Source organism: Mustelus asterias, chromosome 5 (genome assembly GCF_964213995.1).
Source record: "Mustelus asterias chromosome 5, sMusAst1.hap1.1, whole genome shotgun sequence".
In the NCBI taxonomy this organism is placed as follows: Eukaryota; Metazoa; Chordata; class Chondrichthyes; order Carcharhiniformes; family Triakidae; genus Mustelus; species Mustelus asterias.
The window spans coordinates 64,295,708-64,321,219 of record NC_135805.1 but is presented as its reverse complement, the minus strand read 5'-3'; the positions used below and the strand labels follow the sequence as shown (position 1 = coordinate 64,321,219).

The 25,512-nt window shown below is 45.3% G+C and overlaps 1 protein-coding gene across 1 annotated transcript; it reads left to right on the top strand.

The window, feature by feature from the left end:
• The first annotated feature begins 18,215 nt into the window (after nucleotides 1-18,215).
• Nucleotides 18,216-24,001, top strand: LOC144493571 (calcium homeostasis modulator protein 6-like). The gene is made up of 2 exons (XM_078212674.1): nucleotides 18,216-18,755; nucleotides 21,205-24,001. Exons 1-2 carry the CDS (start codon nucleotides 18,216-18,218, stop codon nucleotides 21,628-21,630), a joined length of 966 nt encoding a protein of 321 aa, XP_078068800.1. The 3' UTR covers nucleotides 21,631-24,001.
• Nucleotides 24,002-25,512: the final 1,511 nt, after the last annotated feature.

The window sequence follows — 25,512 nt, the reverse complement described above, 5'->3', positions numbered from 1 at the left end:
CCACCCCGACCCTCCCCCCAACATTCAAACAATATACATGGATTCCTAGCCATGTCTATCAGGGGAATTCTTTTCTTTAATACAATGTGGCTTCATAATCATTCTCTTCTGAAACCTGTTGAATACCTTCTGATAGTTCATATATCCCGTGGGGCGGCACGGTAGCACAGTGGTTAGCACTGCTGCTTCACAGCTCCAGGGTCCCGGGTTCAATTCCCGGCTCGGGTCACTGTCTGTGTGGAGTTTGCACATTCTCCTCGTGTCTGCGTGGGTTTCCTCCGGGTGCTCCGGTTTCCTCACACAGTCCAAAGATGTGCGGGTTAGGTTGATTGGCCAGGTTAGAAATTGCCCCTTAGAGTCCTGAGATGTGTAGGTTAGAGGGATTAGCGGGTAAATATGTGGGGATAGGGCCTGGGTGGGATTGTGGTCGGTGCAGACTCGATGGGCCGAATGGCCTCCTTCTGCACTGTAGGGTTTCTATGATTCTATGATATACCACATCCGCTTGAGACCATGTGAATTATTCAATTCATTCACTTCAACTGTCACACACAGCCTGCCCTTTACATATTCAGGCTTTCCAAACGGTTCACTAATTTCATCATGTACTTTGGATTTTAGATGGGTTAATTTTGAGTCCTTGTTGTCAGTGAGTAGGCTCACTAGTCTGGGGTACCTGTGAAAACAGTAAGGAGTCTTAGCAACACCAGGTTAAAGTCCAACAGGTTTATTTGGTAGCAAACGCCACTAGCTTCCGGAGCGCAGCTCCTTCGTCAGGTGAGTGGGAGATCTGTTCAACAAACAGGGTATATAAAGACACAAACTCAATTTACAAACTCAATGTACCTGTGAAAATGCCGGCAGTTGCTGCCATCATTTCCACCCTTTTGAGTTCACAGTCAGAAAATTGTGTGTCTGAATTCCTGATGTGAGCTGCCAATAGGTGAGACTTCCCACTGCCAGTGTGCACTTGCAAGACGACGCCTTGTGGTTTACGCACCATCAAATTCACATCATTTGACCTATAGTTTTCTGGTAAGTCCATTTCATCCTTCTTGAAATGTAACATTCACGTTGCGCATATTTTTGGAGGTCTGGTAAGTGCTTCAATTATCTCTTACTCCAGACCTTTTGCTGGGATATATTTCATTTTAATCCCATTAACATTTGTAATATGGTAGCTCTTTCTTTCTTATTAGGGGTTTTTCCACATCCTCTTCAGGTGCTCCTGCAACCACACTTACTCTGTTAAATTTGAATGAGATGTTCACAAGAATCTCCAGCAATCATTCATCCTCAGACACAAAATTACCCTTCTGCCTCAAAATGGTTCAAGCGCATTATTTATCTTTTTCTTTTGATGGGGTGCTTATAAATGTTCTGGAAGGAAAATATCAATTAGGCCCGACATTGGGCACAGAGATCGCGATATATAATTACACCATGCCTTGAGCTGTTGAAGCAGGCTCCACACAAACTCACTACTGTACATCAAAATGATCAGAACATGCAGCCCTGAACCAAATCTGCTGCTAACTGACTACAAGCTCAGCAGCAAGCACAAGAGTGTCCGTAACTAGCGCAATGTAATGCCAGCCTGCCTTTATTAAAAGGGAAGTGCACTCAAGCAACAGCAGCTGTTGAAACAGTGTAGGAAGGATTTGGTGGAAAGAAGAGGGCTGGTAATGGAGTAACAGAGCTGTGAGTACAATAGTGGCAAGCATACAAACATAAAATAGGAGCATAGATTGGCCATTCGGCCCCTTGAGCCTGCTCCGCTATTTGATCATCATAGAATCACTACAGTGCAGTGTTGGTGTTTCGAATTACACATTGCCATCTAGCCCTAATAACCTTTGATTCCCTTGCCAAACAAGAATCTAGCTACCTCTGCCTTAAAAATAGTCAATGACCATATCTCCAATGTCTGCTGAAGCAGTTCCAAGGTCATCCAACCCTCTGAAAAAAAAAATTCTCCAATCCCCCCCCTCCCCCCCCCCCCGCCACCACCACTCTACACAAAAAAAGCCTAAAAGCTCCAGGGAACAAGAAGGCAACAAGCCACAAAATAAGGGCAAGGCATCACAAGAGGCAACAAGGGTTGGGCGTGAGCTGAACGAAAAGTGGCAGAGCAAGTCGAAGGGGACATGCTCTTTCCACCTTCTTCCGCCGGGAAAAAGATACAAATGTCTGAGGACACGTCCCAACCGACTCAAGAACAGCTTCTTCCCTGCTGCCATTAGACCTTTGAATGGGCCTACCTCACATTAAGTTGATCTTTCTCTACGCCCTAGCTATGACTGTAACATTACATTCTGCATTCTCTCTTTTCCTTCTCTATGAATGGCATGCTTTGTCTGTATAGCGTGCAAGAAACAATACTTTTCACGATGTTAATACATGTGACAATCATAAATCAAATCAAACCTTTTCAGTACATTCAGAATTTTATATACTTCAATCAAGTCACTCCTCGGTTTTCTAAATGCTAGTGGAAACAAGCCCAGCCTGTCCAACCTATTCTCATAAAACAACCCACTCATACCAAGTGTCAATCTTGTAAACCTCCTCTGAACCATCTCCAATATATTTACTTCCTTCCTTAAATAAGGAGGCCAAAAGTGCCCACACTATTCGAGAGGTGGGGCGGGATTCTCTGGCCTCCCCACAGTTTGTTGCTCGTGGTGGAAGGCTGATAGCCATTGTTTACCAGCAGCAGGATCTTCTGATCCCGTTGCTGCCAATGGAATTTCTCATTGATTCCACCCCTCGCTGCTGTGGAACCCACGATGGTGGTGTGCTGTCAGATCTTCCCACCGGTGATGCATTTTGGTAGATTGAACCAGGGCAGGACTTACTCAGTTCATGGTAGGACATTGGGGAGAGTTTCAGAACAAAGAGACCGAGGGGTAAAGGTTCATAGCTCCTTGAAAGTGGAGTCACAAGTGGACAGAGTGGTGAAGAAGGCATTCGGCATGCTTGGTTTCACTGGTCAGAACTTTGAATACAAGAGTTGGGACGTCTTGTTGAAGTTGTACAAGACATTGGTAAGGCCACACTTGGAATACTGTGTACAGTTGTGGTCACCCTATTATAGAAAGGATATTATTAAATTAGAAAGAGTGCAGAAAAGATTTACAAGGATGCTACCGGGACTTGATGGTTTGATTTATAAGGAGAGGCTGGATAGACTGGGACATTTTCTTGTGGAGCGTAGAAGGTTGAGGGGTGATCTATAGAGGTCTATAAAATAATGAGGGGCACAGATCAGCTAGAGAGTCAATATCTTTTCCCAAAGGTAGGGGAGTCTAAAACCACAGGGCATAGGTTTAAGGTGAGAGGGGAGAGATACAAAAAGTTCCAGAGGGGCAATTTTTTCACACAGAGGGTGGTGAGTGTCTGGAACAAGCTGCCAGAGGTAGTAGCAGAGGCGGGTACAATTTTGTCCTTTAAAAAGCATTTAGTTACATGGGTAAGATGGGTATAGAGGGATATAGACCAAATGCGGGCAATTGGGATTAGATTAGGGGTTTAAAAAAAAAAGGGTGGTATGGACAAGTTGGGCCGAAGGGCCTGTTTCCGTGCTGTAAACCTCTATGACTCTATGTGTTGAATTTACATTCTTGTAAATAATAAGTTACAATCATTAAAGAAGTGGTACTGAGCAAACTGATGAAGCTGTAGCCTGACAGTTCCCTGGGTCTATAAGTTGATCCCCTCCACTTGTCATATCCTGCCAATCAGACAAGGACCCATTTATGTATATTGTCTGTTTTCTGCCAGTCAGTCAATCTTCTATTCTTATTAATATCTTTCACTCTTTAGAGCTTTTATTTTGCACAATAGCTATTGAAGTCGCAAGTTGTCAAATGCCTTCTGGAAATTCAAACACAGCACATCTGCAAGTTCCCCTTTATCTATGGCACATGTTACTCCTTCAAAAAACTCTAAGAGATTGGTTAAACATGATTTTCCTTTCACAAAACCATTCTAACTCTTCTTGATTACATTGTTTTCCTAAGTACCCAGCTATAACCTCTTTAATGATCAATTGTAACATATTCCCCATGACAAATGCCAAGCTAACTAGTTTAATGCCTCCCCCTTTCTTGAATAGACTGGAGCAAAGAAGAGAGGAGCGATTTGTGTGTCCAGCTAAAGGGCTAAGAAATTGATTATTTTTACTTACTTTTTCATGGGGTTCGTAGTTTTAGTAGTTTAGATTTGAAAAGCGGAAGTAGGCCGCCCGTGAGGTGGCCTGGGAAGGAGTTTAGTTTTTTTTTCAGCGCGCGGGAGGTTTAAAAAGCAGGCCGCAGTATCAAGTGGGCAGTGTTGAGAGCGGGCAGCGGAGTGAGAAGGGAGCAGAGTGAGAGCTGAAGGGCTTTGGCTCAGCGGGCTTCAGTGTGCAGAGGCAGAGTAGGTTTTCCACGCCCCCCCCCCCCCCCCCCCCCAACGTTTAACTCTTATTTCTTCCCCTGCGGAATCTGAGGAAAAAGGGAAATACGAATGTGAAGCCAGCTTGCTGTGCTCAGTGCCGGATGTGGGATGTCGTGGAGTCGCCTAACCTCCCAGAGGTGCATATCTGCGCGAGGTGTATTGAGCTGCGGCTCCTAAGGGACCAAGTTAGGGAACTGGAGCTGCAGCTCGAGGACATTCGTCTGGTCAGGGAAAACGAGGAGGTGATAGATAGGAGTTATAAGCAGGTGGTAACACCGGGGCCACAAGGATCAGGCGAGTGGGTCACAGTTAGAAAAGGGAAGAGTCAGGTGGTTCAGAGTACCCCAGTGGTTGTGCCCCTTAAGAATAAGTACTCTTGTTTGAGCACTGATTGGGGGGGGGGCAGCCCACTTGGGGGAAGCAGCAGTGGTCGTGCCTCCTGTGCGGAGTCCGGCCCTGTAGCAAAAAAAGGTAAGGAAAGGAGTAGGAAGGCAGTGGTGATTGGGGACTCCACAGTGAGGGGGTCAGACAGGCGTTTCTGTAGAAGAAGTCGAGAAACGCGGATGGCGGTTTGCCTCCCTGGAGCCGGGATCAGGGATATTTCCGACAGGGTCCAAGAAATCCTTAAGTGGGAGGGAGAGGAGCCAGAGGTCGTGGTGCATACTGGTACTGTCAACGTAGGCAGGAAAGGGGAAGGGGTTATGAAAAGAGAATATAGGGAGTTAAGTAAAAGGAACGCTAAGGTAGTAATCTCAGGATTGATACCTGTGCCACGAGACAGTGAGGGAAGGAACGGAATAAGGTGGAGGATGAATGACTGGCTGAGGGATTGGAGCAGGGGACAGGGATTCAGGTTCCTGGATCATTGGGACCTCTTTAGGGGCAGGTGCGACCTGTACAAAAAGAACAGGTTTCACTTAAATCCCAGGGGGACCAATATCCTGGCGGGAAGGTTTGCTAAGGTTACTGGGGACGGTTTAAACTAGAATGGTTGGGGGGGTGGGAATCAAAATGTGGTGACTGGGAGAGAGGAGGTTAGAGTAAAAATAAGAGGGGCTGGTCGGCAGTGTGAGAGGGAGGATAGGCAGGTGAAGGGGAAGGGGAGCTCTCAGACCGAAGGGTTGAGGTGTGTTTATTTTAACGCAAGGAGTATAGTGAACAAAATGGATGAGCTTAGAGCGTGGATCGCTGCTTGGAAGTGTGATGTGGTGGCCATTATAGAGACTTGGTTATCTCAGGGTCAGGACTGGGTACTTCAAGTGCCGGGTTTCAGATGTTTCAGGAGGGACAGGGAAGGAGGCAAAAGAGGTGGGGGAGTGGCACTGTTGATCAGGGATAGTGTCACAGCTGTAGAAAAGATGGATGCCACGGAAAGATTGTCTACGGAATCTCTGTGGGTGGAGGTTAGGAACAGGAAGGGGTCGGTAACTTTACTGGGTGTTTTCTATAGGCCACCCAATAGTAGCAGAGATGTGGAGGAGCAGATTGGGAAGCAGATTCTGGAGAGATATGATAATAACAGAGTGGCCGTGATGGGAGATTTTAATTTCCCAAATATCGATTGGAATATCCCTAGGGTAAGGGGTTTAGATGGAGAGGAGTTTTTTAGGTGTATTCAGGAGAGCTTCCTGACACAGTATGTGGATAAGCCTACAAGAGGAGAGGCTGTGCTTGATTTGATATTAGGGAATGAACCTGGGCAGGCATCAGATCTATCAGTGGGAGAGCATTTTGGGGCTAGTGATCATAACTCCTTTACACTAGCATTGGAGAGAGATAGGATCAGCCGAGCTAGGAAAGTGTTTATCTGGAATAAGGGCAACTATGATGCTATGAGGCAGGAAATTAGAGGCATAAATTGGAAGGAGGTTTTCTCAGGGAAATGTACGGAAGAAATGTGGCAAATTTTCAAGGAAAATTTGTTTGGAACTCTGCACGGCAATGTTCCGGTGCGACAGGGGAGTTATGGTAGGTTACAGGAACCGTGGTGCACGAAAGCTGTAACGGATTTAGTCAGGAAGAAACAAAAAGCCTACAAAAGGTTCAGGGAGCTAGGTAATGTTAGAAATCTAGAAGAGTATACGACTAGTAGGAAGGAACTAAAGAGGGAAATTAGAAGAGCCAGGAGGGGACATGAGAAGGCCTTGGCAGACGGGATAAAGGAAAACCCCAAGGCATTCTACAAGTATGTGAAGAGCAAGAGGATAAGATGTGAAGGAGTAGGACCTATCAAATGTGATGGTGCAAAAGTCTGTATTGAACCGGTTGAAATAGCAGAGGTACTCGATGAATACTTTGCTTCAGTATTCACAGTGGAAAAGGATCTTGGTAGTTGCAGTGCAGACTTGCAGTGGACTGAGAAGATTGAGCATGTGGGCACTAAGAAAGAGGATGTGTTGGAGCTGTTGAAAAGCATCAAGTTAGATAAATCGCCAGGACCGGATGGGGTGTACCCCAGGTTACTGTGGGAGGTGAGGGAAGAGATTGCTGATCCTCTGGCGATGATCTTTGCATCATCAATGGAGACGGGAGAGGTTCCGGAGGATTGGAGGATGGCGGATGTGGTTCCGTTATTCAAGACAGGGAGAAGAGATAGCCCAGGAAATTATAGACTGGTGAGTCTAACCTCAGTGGTTGGTAAGTTGATGGAGAAGATCCTGAGAGGCAGGATTTATGAACATTTGGAAAGGAATAGTATGATCAGAAGTAGCCAGCACGGCTTTGTTCGAGGCAGATCGTGCCTTACGAGTCTGATTGAGTTTTTTGAAGATGTGACGAGACACTTAGACGGGGGAAAAGCGGTAGGTGTGGTTTATATGGATTTCAGTAAGGCGTTTGATAAGGTGTCCCATGCAAGGCTTATGGAGAAAGTGAAGATACATGGGATACAAGGGGACGTTATTTTGTGGATTCAGAACTGGCTTGCCCACAGAAGGCAAAGAGTGGTTGTAGATGGGTCTTTTTCAGAGTGGAGGTCGGTCACCAGTGGGATGCCCCAGGGATTGTTCTGGGACCCTTGCTCTTTATGATTTTTATAAATGACCTGGATGAGGAAGTGGAAGGATGGGTTGGCTAGTTTGCTGATGACACAAAGGTTGGAGGTGTTGTGGATAGTGTAGAGGGATGTCAGCAGTTGTAACGAGACATAGATAAGATGCAAGACTGGGCGGAGAAGTGGCAGATGGACTTCAACGCAGATAAGTGTGTGGTGGTTCATTTTGGCAGGTCGAATAGGATGGAAGAATATAATATTAAGGGTAAGACGCTTGGCAGTGTGGAAGAACAGAGGGATCTTGGGGTCCGGGTTCATAGGACGCTCAAAGCAGCGTCGCAGGTAGAGGCTGTGGTTAAGAAGGCGTATGGAATACTGGCCTTCATCAATAGAGGAATTAAGTTTAGAAATCGGGAGATAATGCTGCAGCTGTATAGGACCCTGGTCAGCCCCCACCTAGAGTACTGTGCCCAGTCCTGGTTGCCTCATTACAGAGAGGATGTGGAAGCCATAGAACGGGTGCAGAGGAGATTTACGAGGATGTTGCCGGGATTAAGTGGTATGCCTTATGAGGATAGGTTGAGAGAGCTAGGTCTATTCTCCTTGGAGAGGCGAAGGATGAGAGGTGACCTGATAGAGGTGTATAAGATGTTGAGAGGTCTTGACAGAGTGGATTCTCAGAGGCTTTTACCCAGGGCTGAAATGTTTGTCATGAGAGGTCACAGGTTTAGGGTGCTGGGGAGTAGGTATAGAGGAGATGTTAGGGGTAAGTTTTTCACTCAGAGGGTGGTGGGTGCGTGGAATCGGCTGCCGGTAGTGGTGGTGGAAGCGGATTCGATTGAGTCTTTTAAGAGACTTTTGGATAGGTTCATGGAGGTTAGTAAGATAGAGGGTTATAGATGAGCCTAGAAGGTAAGGAAATTGTTCGGCGCAACTTGTGGGCCGAAGGGCCTGTTTGTGCTGTAGCTTTTCTATGTTTCTGTGTTCTAGAAGAGTTATATTTGCTACTTTACAATCTAATGGAACCTTTCCAGAATGTGGGGACTTTAGGAAACTTGACACTAATGCATCTACTACCTTATTAGCCACCTCTTTTAACATCCTAGGACAATGGTGGGCAACCTTCAGCCAGGGGCTACATACGGCCCATCTCAGTTCTGCGTGCGGCCCACAAGACATTTTGCTGACCATTGCCCATGTGCAATGGTTCAATGTCCAGCCAATTAATGTTCCTTGGAGTATTCAAAACTTGCTCCAGAATTTGAGCATAGAATTGAACCTGGCAATTGAACCAAGGCAATGCTGAAGAGGCAATACATTCTCACAGATACTGGGACCACAAATTGTTTGCACTGGCCCATGTCAGAATGGTCGGTATCAGAGCTGGGGCCATGGATGCCAAAGGCACTTGGGGCTCCTCCCCACCCTGTGCACAATACCGAATCCTCCCCCCTCTCCCCTCTCCTGCTGTCTCATTAAAATACTTTGCCTCCTGACAGTAGTTTTAAATGTATGGAGTTTGGTGAGTTAAGGCGAGTTTTACTTCGGGCTACTACCTTGGCTGGGACCAATAGCCTGTGTTTTACTCTGCCCTTGGCCACTATGTCCCTTATTTTCTAACTAGCTTGCTTTATCTGGAGCCTGACTGCATCATTTATTGTCGGAAATGTAGCATTATAATTAAGGAAACAATGTGCTAGTATACGCTTCACATTTTGATCACAGATTTCTTTTCTATTTCAGATTGCCTTTGGGTAGTTAGAGACAGCATTATTAAAAACTCTTAATTTTCAAACCACTTTACTGTTTACAAACCTCATCCTCTATTTCATTCCCAGTCTGTTCTACAGTCTGTAATTTACTCTCAACATATGGTAACAGGTCCTTTCTTCATTTCTTAATTTAATCCAGACAGACTGGGCAAAGTCTCAAGAATGCCTGAGAACTCCACAGTGGTGCGTCCGGTGCACATACACACATGTGAGACAATTAATGCCAGATTGACGAGGAAGTTAATGTGCGTGCTGAACATCTACCATAAGTTTGAACAGGCAGATCATGAAGTCAATCACATTGCAATGCTGATATGGTGCCAGTGGCGCGATTTAGGAGTTCAAAGCTCCAGCTAACACTATCACTTAATCTCACATTGCTGAACACAAGGTGCTATAGCTAAACTAGTTTTTACACAGTAAGAGTAAAACCAGCAAAGTCTTAAGTGAATCAGCTGGAACCAACAGCAATGTTCAACCCCATTCACCTCCCCTCCTGGACAATGTTCTCCTCTTTCACGGACAATGCCCCCTCCCGCTTCTCCTTTCCTCCCAGAAAATGATCCTACAATTGTGCCCCCCCCGCCACCCCCAGGATAACATTCACCCCACTCCTGGATGATGTTCATCCCCTGGCCCCCAGACAACATTCTCCCCCCCGCTTCCCGGACAATGTTCACCACCCCTCTCGGTCAATGTTCACCCCCAAGGCTCAAACCTTGCCCTACCCCTATAACCCCATGCATTCACCATGGCTAATTCACCTAACCTACACATTTTGGGAAAATAAGTGGCAATTTAGCATGGCCAATACATTTAAGCTGCACATCTCATGAATGTATAAAAAGAAATGATCTGATCCTGGAGTCCAAGGTTGTGGGAGGAAACTGGAGCATCCAGAGAAAACCCATTCAGACACAGAACAAATGTGCAAACTCCACACAGTCACCCCCAAGGCTGGAATTAAACCCAGGTCCCTGGCACTGTGAGATAATACTATTCTTAAATTATTTTGTAGGCCATGATTGGGACACTTTTCTTGTTGTGTTTTTACACCAGAGAGGAATGTATAACTGTTACAATGTATATCTTTGTTCCTTAAGTATTAGCCATGCCCATCCACTGTCATGCCTTTTAATGTAGTTCTCACATCTATCTGAACCTCATGCCTTCATGGTTTCCCTTGTTCAGATTTCGGACCCTAGTTTCAGAATGGACTTCTTCATTTTCCATCCTTGTGACGAATTCTATCATGTTATGGGCAATATTCCCGAACAGATAACAAGATTATTAATTAACCCCTTCTCAGCGCATAATACCAAATTTTGGATAACACGTTCCCCAGTTGGTACCTCAACGTACTGGTCTAAAAAAACATTTAGTACACTCTCCAGGAATTAATCTGCCTCATTATTGTTGCTAATTTGATATGCCCAATCTATGTGTAAAGTCACCCATGATTATTCGCAACAACCTTGGTACATGCATCTTGAATTGTTGTCCTGAGTCATCATTTAAGCAGGTACCCCTTATCCCCAAGCAGCCAGCCTTGTAATCACAGAGGCAGGCTCTTTGAATATGTGAGGCACCTGGGGTGATTCAGGATGCATAAGTCATTGAAACTCCCAGGGTACCTGACACAAATGTGCATTATGTGCTTCTAATGATCACACATTAATTGAATGTTCAGGGAGTGGAATCTTTTCCTGTTAATGAAAATCAGGGGCTGCTGTCATGGAGCTCTCAAAGCCACATGTGTGCAATTGATTGCACCCTGAACTCTAGGGAAGTCAGAGATAGCTGCAACCCCCAGAAATCTAGCAGCATGGCTAGATTTATCAAGTGTAACTTCACATAATGATGAGCCTTACTATAGAGGGCACCTTTATACATGTATGTGTTGAGGACTGCGAGATGCTGCATAGGTGCTTTGTGGATCCCTGTGAGATTCACGGTCCCTGGCACAGGATGTCCTCCCAGTCCATTGGGCATTAGATCATCCAGCAGGTCCACCAGATCTCTTGATGAGCACAGACATGCGCGATATCGTCTCTCATTCATCTCCAGATAGGAATTTTTATTTGGTAGACTGTTAATCATGTGAGTGCCTCCATTGGATGGGTCTCACCTCCTCATCCTTTGGGTTTTGCTGGGGTTCCCCTGGACCATGGACCTCAGGCTGGGTGTCTGCTTGAAACTGCATGATGCAGCACTGGGCCCCTCTGAATTGGATCATTGCCATCAATAAGGCAGCAGGTTCCGTTATTCAATCCTTCTCCTACCTGTGGACTAATGGATGAAACAGATTATGAAATGCTGGGAAAATACTCCCATTCACAGACAGAAAGCCACTGTCAAGCCCTTGATGTGTATCTGTGTTCTTAACTTTTCACTGATACAGCCTTGCAGCTGAGGCACACATTCAGAGATCTAGGTGACCAAGGTGCCAACTCTGATACCTGACATCTCAATCCTACAGAGATTGGAAGACATTTGGATGAATTCATGGACTGTGCCACTTTACCAAAGGCACTCCTGCAATCTCTGATCTGGCTTGCTGATCAAGCACAACTTGCACTTCAGCAATGACTGGATGTCCTTTAGCTCATTATCTGTGCCTATTGGAGAGAGCACATCAGAGGCTTTCATTGGTGAGCTGGCAGATATGCAGTAGCTATGTTTCCTTAATGGTTGCCTGCATTTTCCATTCTCACATTCCTCTCTGTTAATACTCAAATGGAACAACTGTATTGTGAAACCAATAACTCCTGCAGTCTCTTGTTAATGTGTCCCAAAAGGCAGTGGCTCCAACCGCACCTCTCCAAGGAAGTCTTCCTCCTTTCCCTCATCTCTGACTCTCTTTGAATGTTGCATTTTGTGGGCAGTCCCTGAATGGGCCCCTGACTCCAGCCCTGGCTCCCACCACATGGCCTCAGAACCCTCCCTGTTTCCTTGGTGCTTTCCAGGTATCAGTCGTCAAGTATTGTGGACACTTGTTTGAAAAAGAAAGCAAAATACTGCAAATGTTGGAAATCTGAAACGTAGCATCAACAGAAAATACTGTAAATATTCAGCAGGTGAGGCAGTAACTGTGGAGAGAGAATCAGAGTTAATGGGGGGGGGGGGTATGGATTTTCCACCTCCTTTTCCAGGGGGCTCGAATGGTGCAAATGCAGAGAACTATGTGGGCATCCCAGGTATTTACCACTTGATTGTCTGCAAACCTCCCATCAATGACGTAACGGAAATCCTGACTTTAAAAGTCAGGACCCCTTTTACACCTATTTGCATATGCATCTCAGGTGTTTATGCCTGATTGTCCCTCCATATTGGACTGTCCATTCATGTTGGTGTGAGGGCACGCTGTAATGGCTTCAATCAAGCCACTGAGGTTAGCCTATTGGAGTATGAACTCTCTGATTAAGGATCCAATTGATGGACCAATCAGGGAGTCTTTGCCTTAACTGGGAGTGTCAGTTCCTCTGACACCCCTGGAGATAGACTGCTGACTACGAGCATTCTGTGCACTGCTGGTAGAGTTTGTAAATAAAGGGATTTTGGTGAAGGGACTTCTGCCTTCGAAGACTTATTACACACACCAACATGAATCACAACAGGTTCCCTACGGCATGCACCCAGGGGGAGAAGGTCAAGCCCAGGGAGTAGGAGGGAGGGGGTTCTGTGGTGGGAGGGATTCCATGGGGTGTTTGTTTTTTTTATTTTTTTTAATTGGGCACCCTTTAAAAAGAGCAGCCCAAACTTTCAAAAACCTAAGTTGCCAGCATGACATTGTGGGACCCATTCCTTCCATATTTTTTCACAAGGTGTTAAAAATACAACGGGAAAAGTTGGTAAAGGAGTTGGTGGATTTGGGAAATTCCACCTAGCATTTTAGTTCGATGACCTTTCATCAGATGTGGGAAAGTTAGAAATGTAATAGGTTTCCAACATGTGGAAGGAGGGGGAGGGGAACCAAGGGGAAGGTCCATGATAGGGTAGTAGACAGGAAAGATTAAATGATAAGAGATAAGAGATTTGCATGCATTTAAATCGGCAGAATGAAGCCCGCGCCCAACTTACCCAAGGATTCCCACTTTACGAGGCTCCGATCCGATCGGCGCCCACGCATTTACCGTGTTGCTGAATTCAAGTCCGATAGGGCTTCAACTCAGCAAATGAACCGCCGAATCGCCCCCGACCACCCTTCGCGGACCACCCCCACGAACCACCCCGGCAGCCCACCCACCCCCCGATCGGACCACCCTGGGACGCAGGCCCCGCCAGCAGCCCCCCCCCCCCGGGCCCCCGACCTACCTTGATCGCTGGTGTCCGTCGAAAGCATCTTGCGATCCTGGATCCTGGCCTTGCTCCGGGGGTCCTGATGGGTAGGATGACGTCTCTTCATTGGGGGGGAGGAATAGGGGGGGGGATGTGACATCTCTTCCCTGGGGGGGGGGGTAGGGGGGGATGTGACGTCTCTTCCCTGAGGGGTGGGGATAGGGGGGGGATGTGACATTTCTTCCCTGAGGGGTGGGGATAGGGGGGGATATGACGTCTCTTCCCTGAGGGGGGGTGGGGTGGGGGGATGTGACGTCTCTTCCCTGAGGGGGGCTGGGGTGGGGGGATGTGACGTCTCTTCCCTGAGGGGGGGTGAGGTGGGGTGGGGGGATGTGACGTCTCTTCCCTGAGGGGGGGTGGGGTGGGGGGATGTGACGTCGCTTCCCTGAGGGGGGGTGGGGTGGGGGGATGTGATGTCTCTTCCCTGAGTGGGGGTAGGGGGGGGATGTGACGTCTCTGCCCCTGGGAGGGGGGCGGAGACGTCACATCCCCCCCCCCAGGGAAGAGACATCACATCCCCCACCTATCCCCCCCCACCCCCCCTCAGGGAAGAGATGTCAGATCCCCCCAACTTCCCCCCGCACCCCCCCCCCCCCTCAGGGAAGAGACGTCAGATCCCCCCTATTCCCCCCCCCCCCACCAGGGAAGATACGTCACATCCCCTCCCCCCCTCCCTCCCCCCCACCCCGCTCCCTCCCTCCCCCTCCCCCCCCACCAGGGAAAGTCAAAGGCAGCGCAGACTGCAGTGCTGTCAGTGCTGCCTTTGACTTTCGCGCTCGGGCGTGCTGAGTGCTGTTGGCCCTGAGCTGCGCATGCGCAGTTCGGTGCTCCGACAGATGCAAATGCGCTAGGCCCCGCCCACTGGACCCACACCCAAAAAAGGCGTATGGGGGCGCTGGATGGCGGCTGCCGGGCGCGGGTCTGATTTACGACTGCACCCGGCACTTAGAGCCGATTTGGTAAAATCGGTCCCATTGTGTTGCAAGACCAAAGTGGGCGACAAGTAAAGAAAAGAAAAACATGTCTGCCACCCAAAAGCAAAAGAAAGGGGAGAAAAACAATAGAGTAGAAAATAAAAGGAAGCAAAATGGAGGCATGCGCAAAATTGTTGAAGTTAGTGTGAGAAGTGGATTTGGATTGATGTTTACTAGAAAGCAAGCTGCTTGATATGTGTTCTTCCAGCATACTGAAGGCAAATGTCCTTCATATTTTCAATGAGGATAATCTGAGACTCGGGATGACAGCAGTTAGAAAGTGTCATCCAGTTTCAGCTGTGAATAACAGAAGTGTTTGCACTGGCAGCTGCTGTACTCAGTTACTGTAAGTATTTTGGCCTGCTGTTTGCTTATCGGAATGTTTGTCTCGCGGAAAGCTCACGTGATCATCCAGTTCAGATTTAATTTAAATTTATTTATCCACAGAAAGAATCAAGCAATTATATTCCAACATTGCTGGTACTTTCTACCATGAGTTCTTCCCTTTTCAAAGACCCTGAATGTATTGGGAGTGGGTGGGGTACAAAATTGGTCTGCAGCAGGGATCTGACTGAACAAGCTTTCCCATAAAGAAAGAATCTGGAATGTACTTTGCTGGGCCTCTTCTGACTCTTGATCCAGCTGGCAGGTTTAGCCCAGGAGAGAAAAAATCCCTGGTCAGGCTTCCAGTTAAAGTAGCAGCTTAGACTCGAATGGCAACTTTGGGGTCCAATATGATATTTAAATAGAACCCTGCCAGCTTGAGGGCCTGTGACCAACAAATTTTTAAATTGTTGTTGGTCAGGTTGTTTAAAGGTTGTTTATTGGTGTCACAAGTAGGCTTACATTAACACTGCAATGAAGTTACTGTGAAAATCCCCAAGTCGCCACACTCCGGCTCCTGTTCGGGTACACTGAGGGAGTATTTAGCATGGTTTCTGACTGTGGGAGGAAACCAGAGCACCTGGAGGAAACTTACGAAGACAAGGGGAGAATGTACAGACTCCACACAGACAGTGACCCAAGCCAGGAATCAAACCCAGGTCCCCGGTGCTGTGAGGCAGCAGTGCTAACCACTGTGCCACCATGCCACCACGTTGGCAAGAGCCGCAGTGATACTTTTGCTGGGCGGTGAAGTAGAAAATCCAGATCCATTTGTGGATTAGTCCGCAGATTCGTGTCTGCATTAGTGGCTAATAGACCAAAGTAACAATTGGCATTCTAAGGAAGTCTCATTAGATGCCAATGCACCTAACCAGCATGTCTTTCGAACTGTGGGAGGAAACCGAAGCACCCAGAGAAAACCCACCAAGACACGGAGAGAATGTGCAGACTCCGCACAGACAGTGACCCAAGCCACAATTGAACCCAAGTCCCTGGTGCTGTGAGGCAGCAGTGCTAATCACTGTGCCACCATGGTGCGGAGAGGATAAGTTTCCCAATGTATTTTAACTTGTTAAATCTCTTAGTACTGATGTGTCTCCTGAATAACTATTCCACAATCAGGCGTCAGGGAACACATCTTTATTGAGTCTACTTACTCCACACTCCAAACATTGACTGCCCACTCAGGGTGGTTCCCAGCCAGCTCACCCCACACCCCAGGTCTTATTATCTTTTCCCTTAAAGGGACTGTGCCCCAACGCACATAACATAATTGTCTGCCCAATGAGGGCGATAGACCCATTTTGTCCATTTTTAGCTGCTCCATTGTGTATTATGGCTGTGTTATGGGTCAGTGTGGGGCACATCAACTCCATGTCAACTTTGCTTCCAGGGTAGAGGGTGTTGGTGAACCATTCATTTCCCCATATTATTCAACCCAAAGTAACATCTCAGGCAGGAGATTACCTTTGTTCATGTTGCACCTATCCACATTACTGCCATGGTGCTTTTTGAATAAACACTGTGGAAAATCTATATGATCAGCATCATTATTGTTACTAACAAATCACACTCCTAATATTAACCCAATGTGCCAACTTTTTATATAGTTATATAATATTATATCGTTTTCATCAAAATTAGGGCAAATTTAAAGGAATTCTGCAGTATTTAAAAGCTTCATCAGCTGAGTATGTACTCACTTAAGCAATTTAAGGAGACAGTTTCAATGGACCCTAACTCTGTCCAAAAACGTAAATAGTAAATGAATGGAGCAGTGAATGTTGCTGCTTGAAACATAGGGTGGAGGTCCATCAAACAGGACTTATTCCACCCACGTGGATTTCCAGTGAGTGACGGTCTAGATAATCTCCCCTGGATGTTTCAGATATAAGTTTCATTTGAATACTGTAACAGATGAAATTCCCACCACATACTATAGAATACTAAGCAATTTCCCAATATTCATTGTCCATTCATTTTCCTCTCATGCTGTCCCATGCCCTGCGCTTTCCACTCATTCGTTTTAATTGATGGGAAACTGTGCATTGAGGAGACAGAAGTGTAAAATTCTGACCATTATGTTATACACTCAGGGCAAGCCTCAATTAACTTATTATTGTGCCTCCAGTAATGCTCACCTTTGAAAACTGTCACCTGTATAAAGCGTTGACCATGTACACCATTCTCCATAGAACCTATAGAATACCTACAGTACAAAAGGATGCCATTTGGTCCATCGAGCCTGCACCGACCACAATCCCACCGAGGCCCTTTCCCTGTATCCCTACATGTTTATCCTGCTAATCCTCCTGACACTAATTGTCAATTTAGCATAGCCAATCAACCTAACCCACACATTTTTGGTCTGTGGGAAGAAACCAGAGCACCCAGAGGAAACCCACACAAATAAGGGGAGAACATGCAAACTCCACACAGTCACCCGAGGCCAGAATTGAACCTGGGTCCCTGGTACTGTAACGCAGCAGTGCTAACCACTGTGCCATCATGCTGCCCCGTCTACCATCCAGTCTAGTCATTTACCACAACTCACTGTTTTCTGTCCATATGAGCCAATATTTTTTATTCAATTGGAACTGAACCGTCTATTCTATGAGCCTCAATTTTGTTAACTAGCCTTCTATGTTAAACCTTGTCAAACACTTTCTTCAAAGGTATATAGACAAAGTCCACTGCATCTCCTCCATCAATCTTCTCTGTTACTTAATAAATTCAGTTAGATTGGTCAAGTGCAATATGCCTTTTACAGATTTGTGCTAGCTATCCTTAATTAACTCAAACCTCTCCCAGAGTTTCTTGATATTTCCCCCTCATTTTGACCAGAAATAAAATTACTGCTAGAATGAAAACACATAGGCACATTAAAATATTTAAATAATCAACCTGTCTCCTGCCAGCCGATGTTAAAAATCATGAAAATTGATCTAAAAGATAGCCTTTTTCACTTAAATGATTCCACTGGTCAAGCTATGGGCAGCTCAAAAATACAGATAAATGTCTGTGGAGGTTATTACGGTATGTCAGGAATATCAATAGCTGCTAAACCCAGAGCTACATTTTCTTTTGGTACTTACACAGAGTTAGGTCTGGAGCCAATTATCAAAGGGCTCTTTTGGCAGGCGCATTACACTGTGCAGTACTTTCCTTTTTAATTAGATTTGGTTTCATTTCTCAACCCCTTTCCCTTACATGGTCATCCCATGAATACTGGATATAAATTATTTACGGAGTGCTCTCAAAACGTCTGAAAGGAAGTTGCATCAACAGTCATTAGGTCCTCGTATGCGTACTCTAAAGATGGAGAAGTATCAGACAGTGCTGAATTTAGTTCTGAAGCAGCATGCTACCCTGGGATACGGCTTTTTAGCCTTGCTAACAGCTGGGGGAGAACAGCTGTTCTCTGTCGTTGTTTTCAGCTGTCCATGTAACTCATGGAACTTTGCCTACAGCATGGTTTTTCTTTTCATCCCAGCCCTGGTGTTATTTTTACTGGGGTACTTCATAAGCAACAGAACCTGGAAGCTATGTACTGGCTGTTGCATCAATCAAGCAAGGCATTGCCCGAAAAGAATCCTCTGTCGTGGCATAAAGATTTTTGTCCAAATCACGATGAGAGCTTTAGTAGCTCCCATAACGTGGATTTCTGTTGCTTTGCTGAATGGCACTTTCTATGAATGTGGTATGTCCGGCTATTACAATGAGCACGTCTTAAAGACAATCTGCAATAACAAATCCATAGACTGTCAATCCAGTCTTTTTAAACTGCCTTGTGGTCATACAGCATTTCCTCTGCCCAACCAGGAGAATATTCTCGTTACTCTGCGTGCACAGTCTCAGGTAAGATATACTTTGGATGACATATATGTTACAGTCACTATATTTTCTCCTGTAGGCTGCTGCCAAATAATGCAAAATTTTGCTTTTACATTTAGCCGAAGAGAATTATGCATTTATAACATTTGATATTATTATATACATGACAGCAAATAGAAAGCATGAGCAGCCTAAGTGATTTGGTACTCAAGGAGAGCAATCAGCATAAGGGGCGTGTATGAGATGGAAACATGCCCCAACCTGCCCTGGAGATGGAGTGGGTTGGATGCCTTAACTTCTGGTTTGGCTAATATCCCATTAGAGTAAGATAAATCCTATCATATTCTCCACTCTGGTCTGGGATGAATATTGATTGGGGGATGCTTGTTCTTTTTTTTTGAAATTTCTCACCTTCCAATGTGAATTAACGTGATAGCTAGAACTGTGCCTTTAAGCTTCGTTCTGTTTTTCGCATGACCTCTTTATAGCTAAAAATGTATGCTTTGGGTGAAACCCAAAGATTAAGAATTATCTTGAACCCGTACATAGTGGCATATTGATAATTAATCACTTCTGATCAGGCAAAGACTCAGTACATTTCCAGGAACCATCTAAATCCACATAATGAGTGGAATACACCGTGCCTATTACGTCATCAGAGGAAAATGGATATCAATTTCCCATCCCCAAGTAATGCTAGGTAAATTATTGATAAAATCAGAAAATATTGGAAATATGCAACTGGCAAGACCTTTTGTAATTTAAGTTTAAATTTAATTAATATTGATGACTATGGTAACAACGTGTATTATATTAAGATGTTCAAAATGACAAGCATATTGTTTAAACAGGCAAACAGACCGGAGTATGGATTGTAATAGCCATCTGGAATTTGTATTTACTATCAGCAGAAAAGGCCAAATTAACAGGCCAGAATGAAAAGCCACTTTATTTACTGTGCTCTTAGATGCCGTTACTAATAGCACTTTTTTACTAATTTTTACTAATTTTAAAAAGCCTGTGATTCTTCATTGTCACTGTGCCATCACTTATCTTCAGCAGCAAGTTGATGTTCTGTCTTTAATTCTTCGAAATAGAAGAGACAGTTGCTGTGCTGTCTGCTTCTGATCTGCCGTCAGGCTTTTCCTGCCTGTTCCTTTCCTCGATTGGGAATTTTTAAAAAAAGGCAGACAATTGCATTTCTGAAGTATTGGGGAATTTGTGTAAAGTAGAATTTGAGGCAGTTACCAGATATGAGTTAATTTGATGTATATCTGCGTTGAATTACAATGGTTCCACCAGTACTCATTTCAGCTAAAGAATGGTTCTCTTTTCTTTTGACATAAGAGCGGTACATGTACAAAATTTCAGTTGTAACCTGGTTCTATCATGCATTGTGCTCCAGAATTTATGCAAGTGCACTGATTCCACTGTATAAACAAAATAGGCATTTAAAAACCCTGTTTATTAAACATAAAAAATTATTTCAGGATCACTACAACAGACTTCTTACCTTAGTGTCGTAATGTGTATCCATAGATGGAAAACAATAGCTCTACACCTCTGCATTGGTAGGGCTGAGTGATCCACCTGACAAATTTCAAACAAGCAAAGAACAAAGAACAATGCAGCACAGGAACAGGCCCTTCGGCCCTCCAAGCCCGTGCCGCTCCCTGGTCCAAACTAGACCATTCTTTTGTACCCTCCATTCCCACTCCGTTCATGTGGCTATCTGGATAAGTCTTAAATGTTCCCAGTGTGTCCGCCTCCACCACCTTGCCTGGCAGCGCATTCCAGGCCCCCACCACCCTCTGTGTAAAATATGTCCTTCTGATATCCGTGTTAAACCTCCCCCCCTTCACCTTGAACCTATGACCCCTCGTGAACGTCACCACTGACCTGGGGAAAAGCTTCCCACCGTTCACCCTATCTATGCCTTTCATAATTTTATGCACCTCTATTAAGTCTCCCCTCATCCTCCGTCTTTCCAGGGAGAACAACCCCAGTTTACCCAATCTCTCCTCATAACTAAGCCCCTCCATACCAGGCAACATCCTGGTAAACCTCCTCTGTACTCTCTCCAAAGCCTCCACGTCCTTCTGGTAGTGTGGCGACCAGAACTGGACGCAGTATTCCAAATGCGGCCGAACCAACGTTCTATACATCTGCAACATCAGACCCCAACTTTTATACTCTATGCCCCGTCCTATAAAGGCAAGCATGCCATATGCCTTCTTCACCACCTTCTCCACCTGTGACGTCACCTTCAAGGATCTGTCCATTCCACTGTCCATTCCACTCAGGCACCACTTAATGCCCTATGCTTTGCATTGGTCAATTGATGTAACTTCAAACAGCAGATTCAGTTGGTGAATTTGATACAGTTGAAGCCTACATGCGGAGACTGTTGGTAATTGAATGCATTGTGTACGATGAGAATATGAAGTGTATTTATATTTTCTTACACTTATAGGTGATTGGATGGAGCCTGATTGCAACCATCACGGTTTTCACTCTGGCCTCTACTTGCATTGTACGCTGTTGCTCTCCTGTCAGCTTCCTGCAACTGCAGTTTTGGAAAACGTACAAGGAAAAGGAGAACGAGCTGTTTGAGCTGAAATCAGCCGAGCATGCCAAACAACTGGCGGAGAGAAATCTGAAGAGCTTCTTTGAATCTGAAGGACCGAAGGAGATTAAAACCCCAAGCAGGGCAGCATGGGAGCAGATTTCCCTGCTCTACACTTTCAGTAGAAATGAACAGTACTACAGCACGATACACAAATATGCAGAAAGGAAAGCTGAAAACAACCATGCATCATCCTCTACCATCAACATGGATGTGCTTGCTGTACTGGACTTTGTTGACGGTGGTAAAAATTCTATTGACACACATGTTTGAGAATGTTTAGGAAGGGTAACTTCAGTAATTCAACACCATACCCCATTGCCTGAAATAAGATGTGCTATTATGCTTGCTTACCAAAATTATGTGGCAATATTTATAGCAGATTTCTCTTATTAGACAAGTAATAGCACTTTTATAATGTTATTTTTTATTACATTTTATATATTTTATACATTTGTATACAAACTGTTTTATTGAGAGTGTGGATAGCGCATTGTGTTAAGGAATAAGTTTTGCCATCTGATGGAGGCTGCCTCTGAGGCCTGCCAGAGAGGAGCAGGTCTCATCTGTCTATTGGCTAGTTACAATTGTCAGGGTAACGGATTCAGAGAATCGGAAAGGGATAATATCTTCGCAGAAAGAAAATGTACAGAAAGCACATTTTTAAATGAGTAAATTTCTCATTTCCCCCCAAACACCAGGTTCTTTGTAATTCAGAATTGAATGAACTTAAATGACTTTATGCTTGAAAATGCACAATGCACAGAAGCTTTGCTTCCACTGACCGGCCTCCATTTCGGCAGGAACATTTTAGGGTAAATTCAGGTTTGCCATAATCCTGGCAGGAAGTTGTGTTCAACAGCGAAGGCGGAACTAGGGCTGCTGGCAACACTGACAACTCCGTCCAATTTGCACTTATTTATCTTATATGATGGTTCAAACTTTATTGGCCTGAAGATTTGGAGCAGACTGGTTTTACCACTTTTGCCAGACTGCAAGATAAATCCTAAATCAGAACATATTATTGGGGACACAGATTTCTTCTTTATATATATCCCCAAGCTTCCTCAGTACTAAACACACAGATTAAAACGTAAGCATTCCGAACCAATTGATGCATTGCCAAATAGCGATTGTTAATATATTATCACTAAAGTACACAATTGCCTAAATTGACATATCAGTGTAGACTTTCTGAATTCTCCATGGGAGGCTGTGGGTGGGGGTGCAATTTCTCTTGGGCAGGAGTCAATTGAAGTCAATGGAAATTAAAATCAAAGAGAAGTTGAAACAGAAGCTGACTCTCTATTGTCCATAGAGTGGTGAATCTGTGGAACTCTTTGCCGCAGAAGGCTGTGAAGGCCAGGTCATTGAATGTCTTTAAGACAGAGATAGATATGTTCTTGATTAATAAGGGGATCAGGGGTTATGGGGAAAAGGCATGAGAATGGGGATGAGAAAAAAATCAGCCATGATTGAATGGCGGAGCAGACTCGATGGGCCGAGTGGCCTAATTCTACCCCTATATCTTATGGTCTTATGCCCGACACAAAATTACCATTGTAACAAACTCAGTTGGAAGCCACAGAAGGACCAATAATATCTTAGCTCAAATGTTCAAACAGGATATACCTAGAGATTAAAATGTGGCCTAAATCTGGTTAGCACTTTTCACTGCACAAATCTTTCCTGGAATCTCTTATCTCCTTCAATTAAGTTTAATTAAATTTAATGCTGAACTGACGTTTTGTAATGGTACAATTTTACTGAGAGAAAGCTGCATTGTTCATTGACATTGTTCATTGACTCAGTGTTATTTATCATGTATTATTTCATAATTTCAAGGTTCAACTAACTTTTAAGATCTCTTAGAGTCATTGAGTCATAGAAGTTTACAGCATGGAAAAAGGCCCTTCAGCCCAACTTGTCCATGCCACCCCTTTTTTTTATATAGCTAGGAACACCAGTAACCCTGAGGAAAAAACCTTATTTAAATACATATCTATATATTTATAATTCAAACCAGATTTTTACTTTATCATGTAGAGCCTTAAAGGTGATATCATTGGCTCAGACCTTCCTTCCTTAGACTGCTGTCACTCTGCCCCTATATTTTCATCACAAGTTTAAACAACATTTCCCCCCTCCACTTCCAGTATGGTTATGGCAGCAGAGTGGGAGATGCTCTGAGGGAATTTCTGGCCATCGTGCCAATTTAAACTTAAAATTTTAACATTAGTTAATATATTCTTATTTTTCTCAACACTTTACAAACTGTTAGCTTATTATTCTGTCAAGATGACAAGGTACAAATTACGACAAGTATGGGAGCAAAGAATGAAACCAAAGTTTGTCTAGGAGTAGAGTTATTTGATTTGTTAAAGCGTGACCTCTATGAATAAAGAAGATAAAGCTGGTATATATTTATTGAAAGAAAGAATATTAGTTCATTATCAAATATGTTTACCTGTTTATTTGCATTTAATTGATATTGTATATTCATATATAAAGTTGCAAAAATGATACTGAAAGACAGAGAAATTGTATTTCATTAAATTTGGTATAAACAAAAACCAATTTTTATTGATATTTGCTGCTAATATGCACCTTGTTTAGCATTTTAAGCTGAATAAAAATGATTTAATGAATTATTTGAAATACGACTATTTATTGTAAATGTCTGTGAAGTTATTTTTGTTGACAGTCATTTTGCCCTCTAATATGTGATACTATGAAATGGAAAGACATGAATTGGCACAAATGTGTCTCACTTCACTTTTTGATCATGCATGGTATTTAACGGCTGGAGATCTGCTGGGAGACGCAAATTGCTTCTTTTCGGGGAGCCCTGCTGCATTGAGAGCCAATTCGGCACTTAATTTGCCAATAATGGGGTTTTCTGGGATCAAGGACCTGTAGAACAGGCCTGCAGCTCTACACTGCGCAACAGCACCACCAGGGAGGGTGGCTGCTATCAGTACTACACTCAACTGAGGCCCAGATTTGCTGATGGACCCAGACACGGGTGAGTGATGACAACAGTGGGGTTGTGCGAAGGAGGGCACAGGGGAGGAAGGGTGGGGGACTGGCAGAAAACGATTGGCACTCAGTAGACCTACCTCATCCCATTGCAAGGTACCCAGTCAGTCACTAAGGCTGCAATTTTACCATTTTATTTCTAAGTCCCAAGCGGGCGTGGAACTGGGAGAGTTTTAGATCTGTTTTTTGGGTGTGTTTTCAGGCCCGCCGCCGCTCACCCCTCCATGCGCACTTTGGCTTCAAAATTTTGAGCAAGTCTGTTGCTCGCTGCAGAGGCCTGTGGGTGAGGCTTAATGTGCCCAAAAGCCTGCAGAGGAAGGTCGTGCACATGTGCAGGCCTCTGATGCTGCACATGTGCATTAGCAATAGCAGAGGTTTGACAGACAAAGAGAGAGCTGTCAGGCCCCTGCTACTGCAGGCAGCCTGAAGCAGCTCGCCCTCTGCAATCACGGGGGCCTGCGGCCTGAGATACAGCCCCCACTGAGCCACCGCCACTCAGACCGATCGTGGACCCCCTCCCTCCCCCACCGATTGCGGACCCGCTGCCCTCCCCCCACCAAATGCTGCAGAGTGTTAGCGAGCCCCCTCTCCCTCTCTCCCCCCCACTGATTGCTGCAGCGTGCCATCAGGCCCCGTCTCCCTCCCTCCTGCCACTGATCGCGGTCCTGCTGCCCTCCCCCCACTGATCGCCGCAGAGTGGCAGCGGGCCCCCCTCTTCCCATTAGCCACGCCTCCCACTGGTCCATCCCCATTGGCATCACCCCCCCTCTGCCCCCCCACCCCCACATGGGCCTCCACTGACCTCTCCCCCCTAGGCCCCATGCCTGGCGCTGCCCAGTGGCCATTGCCCAAGCGCCCAGTGGGCATTGCCAAGGTGCCAGCTGGCATTGCCAAGGTGCCAGGGTGGCACTGCCCAAGGGGCACCCCGTTGCCCTCGGTCTCCCCGGGGGGCCTCATTGGCCTCCAGTTCCACCGGTGAGGCCAAGTGGACTGCTCCCCGTTCATGGGGAGCATGTCTATTCCTCACCGGGAAGAATCTCTCCTGGCGAGGCCATAAAGGCAGGCGAGTCTGGACGATTGAACGTGAACTTGCTAATTGCAATGAAATACGTATTT

Excerpts from the sequence above, each read along its gene's own strand:
- LOC144493571 (XM_078212674.1), top strand. The coding sequence starts at position 18,216 with ATGGAGAAGTATCAGACAGTGCTGAATTTAGTTCTGAAGCAGCATGCT. Across the intron at positions 18,756-21,204 it reads CTCTGCGTGCACAGTCTCAG|GTGATTGGATGGAGCCTGAT; the intron begins GTAAGATATACT and ends TTACACTTATAG.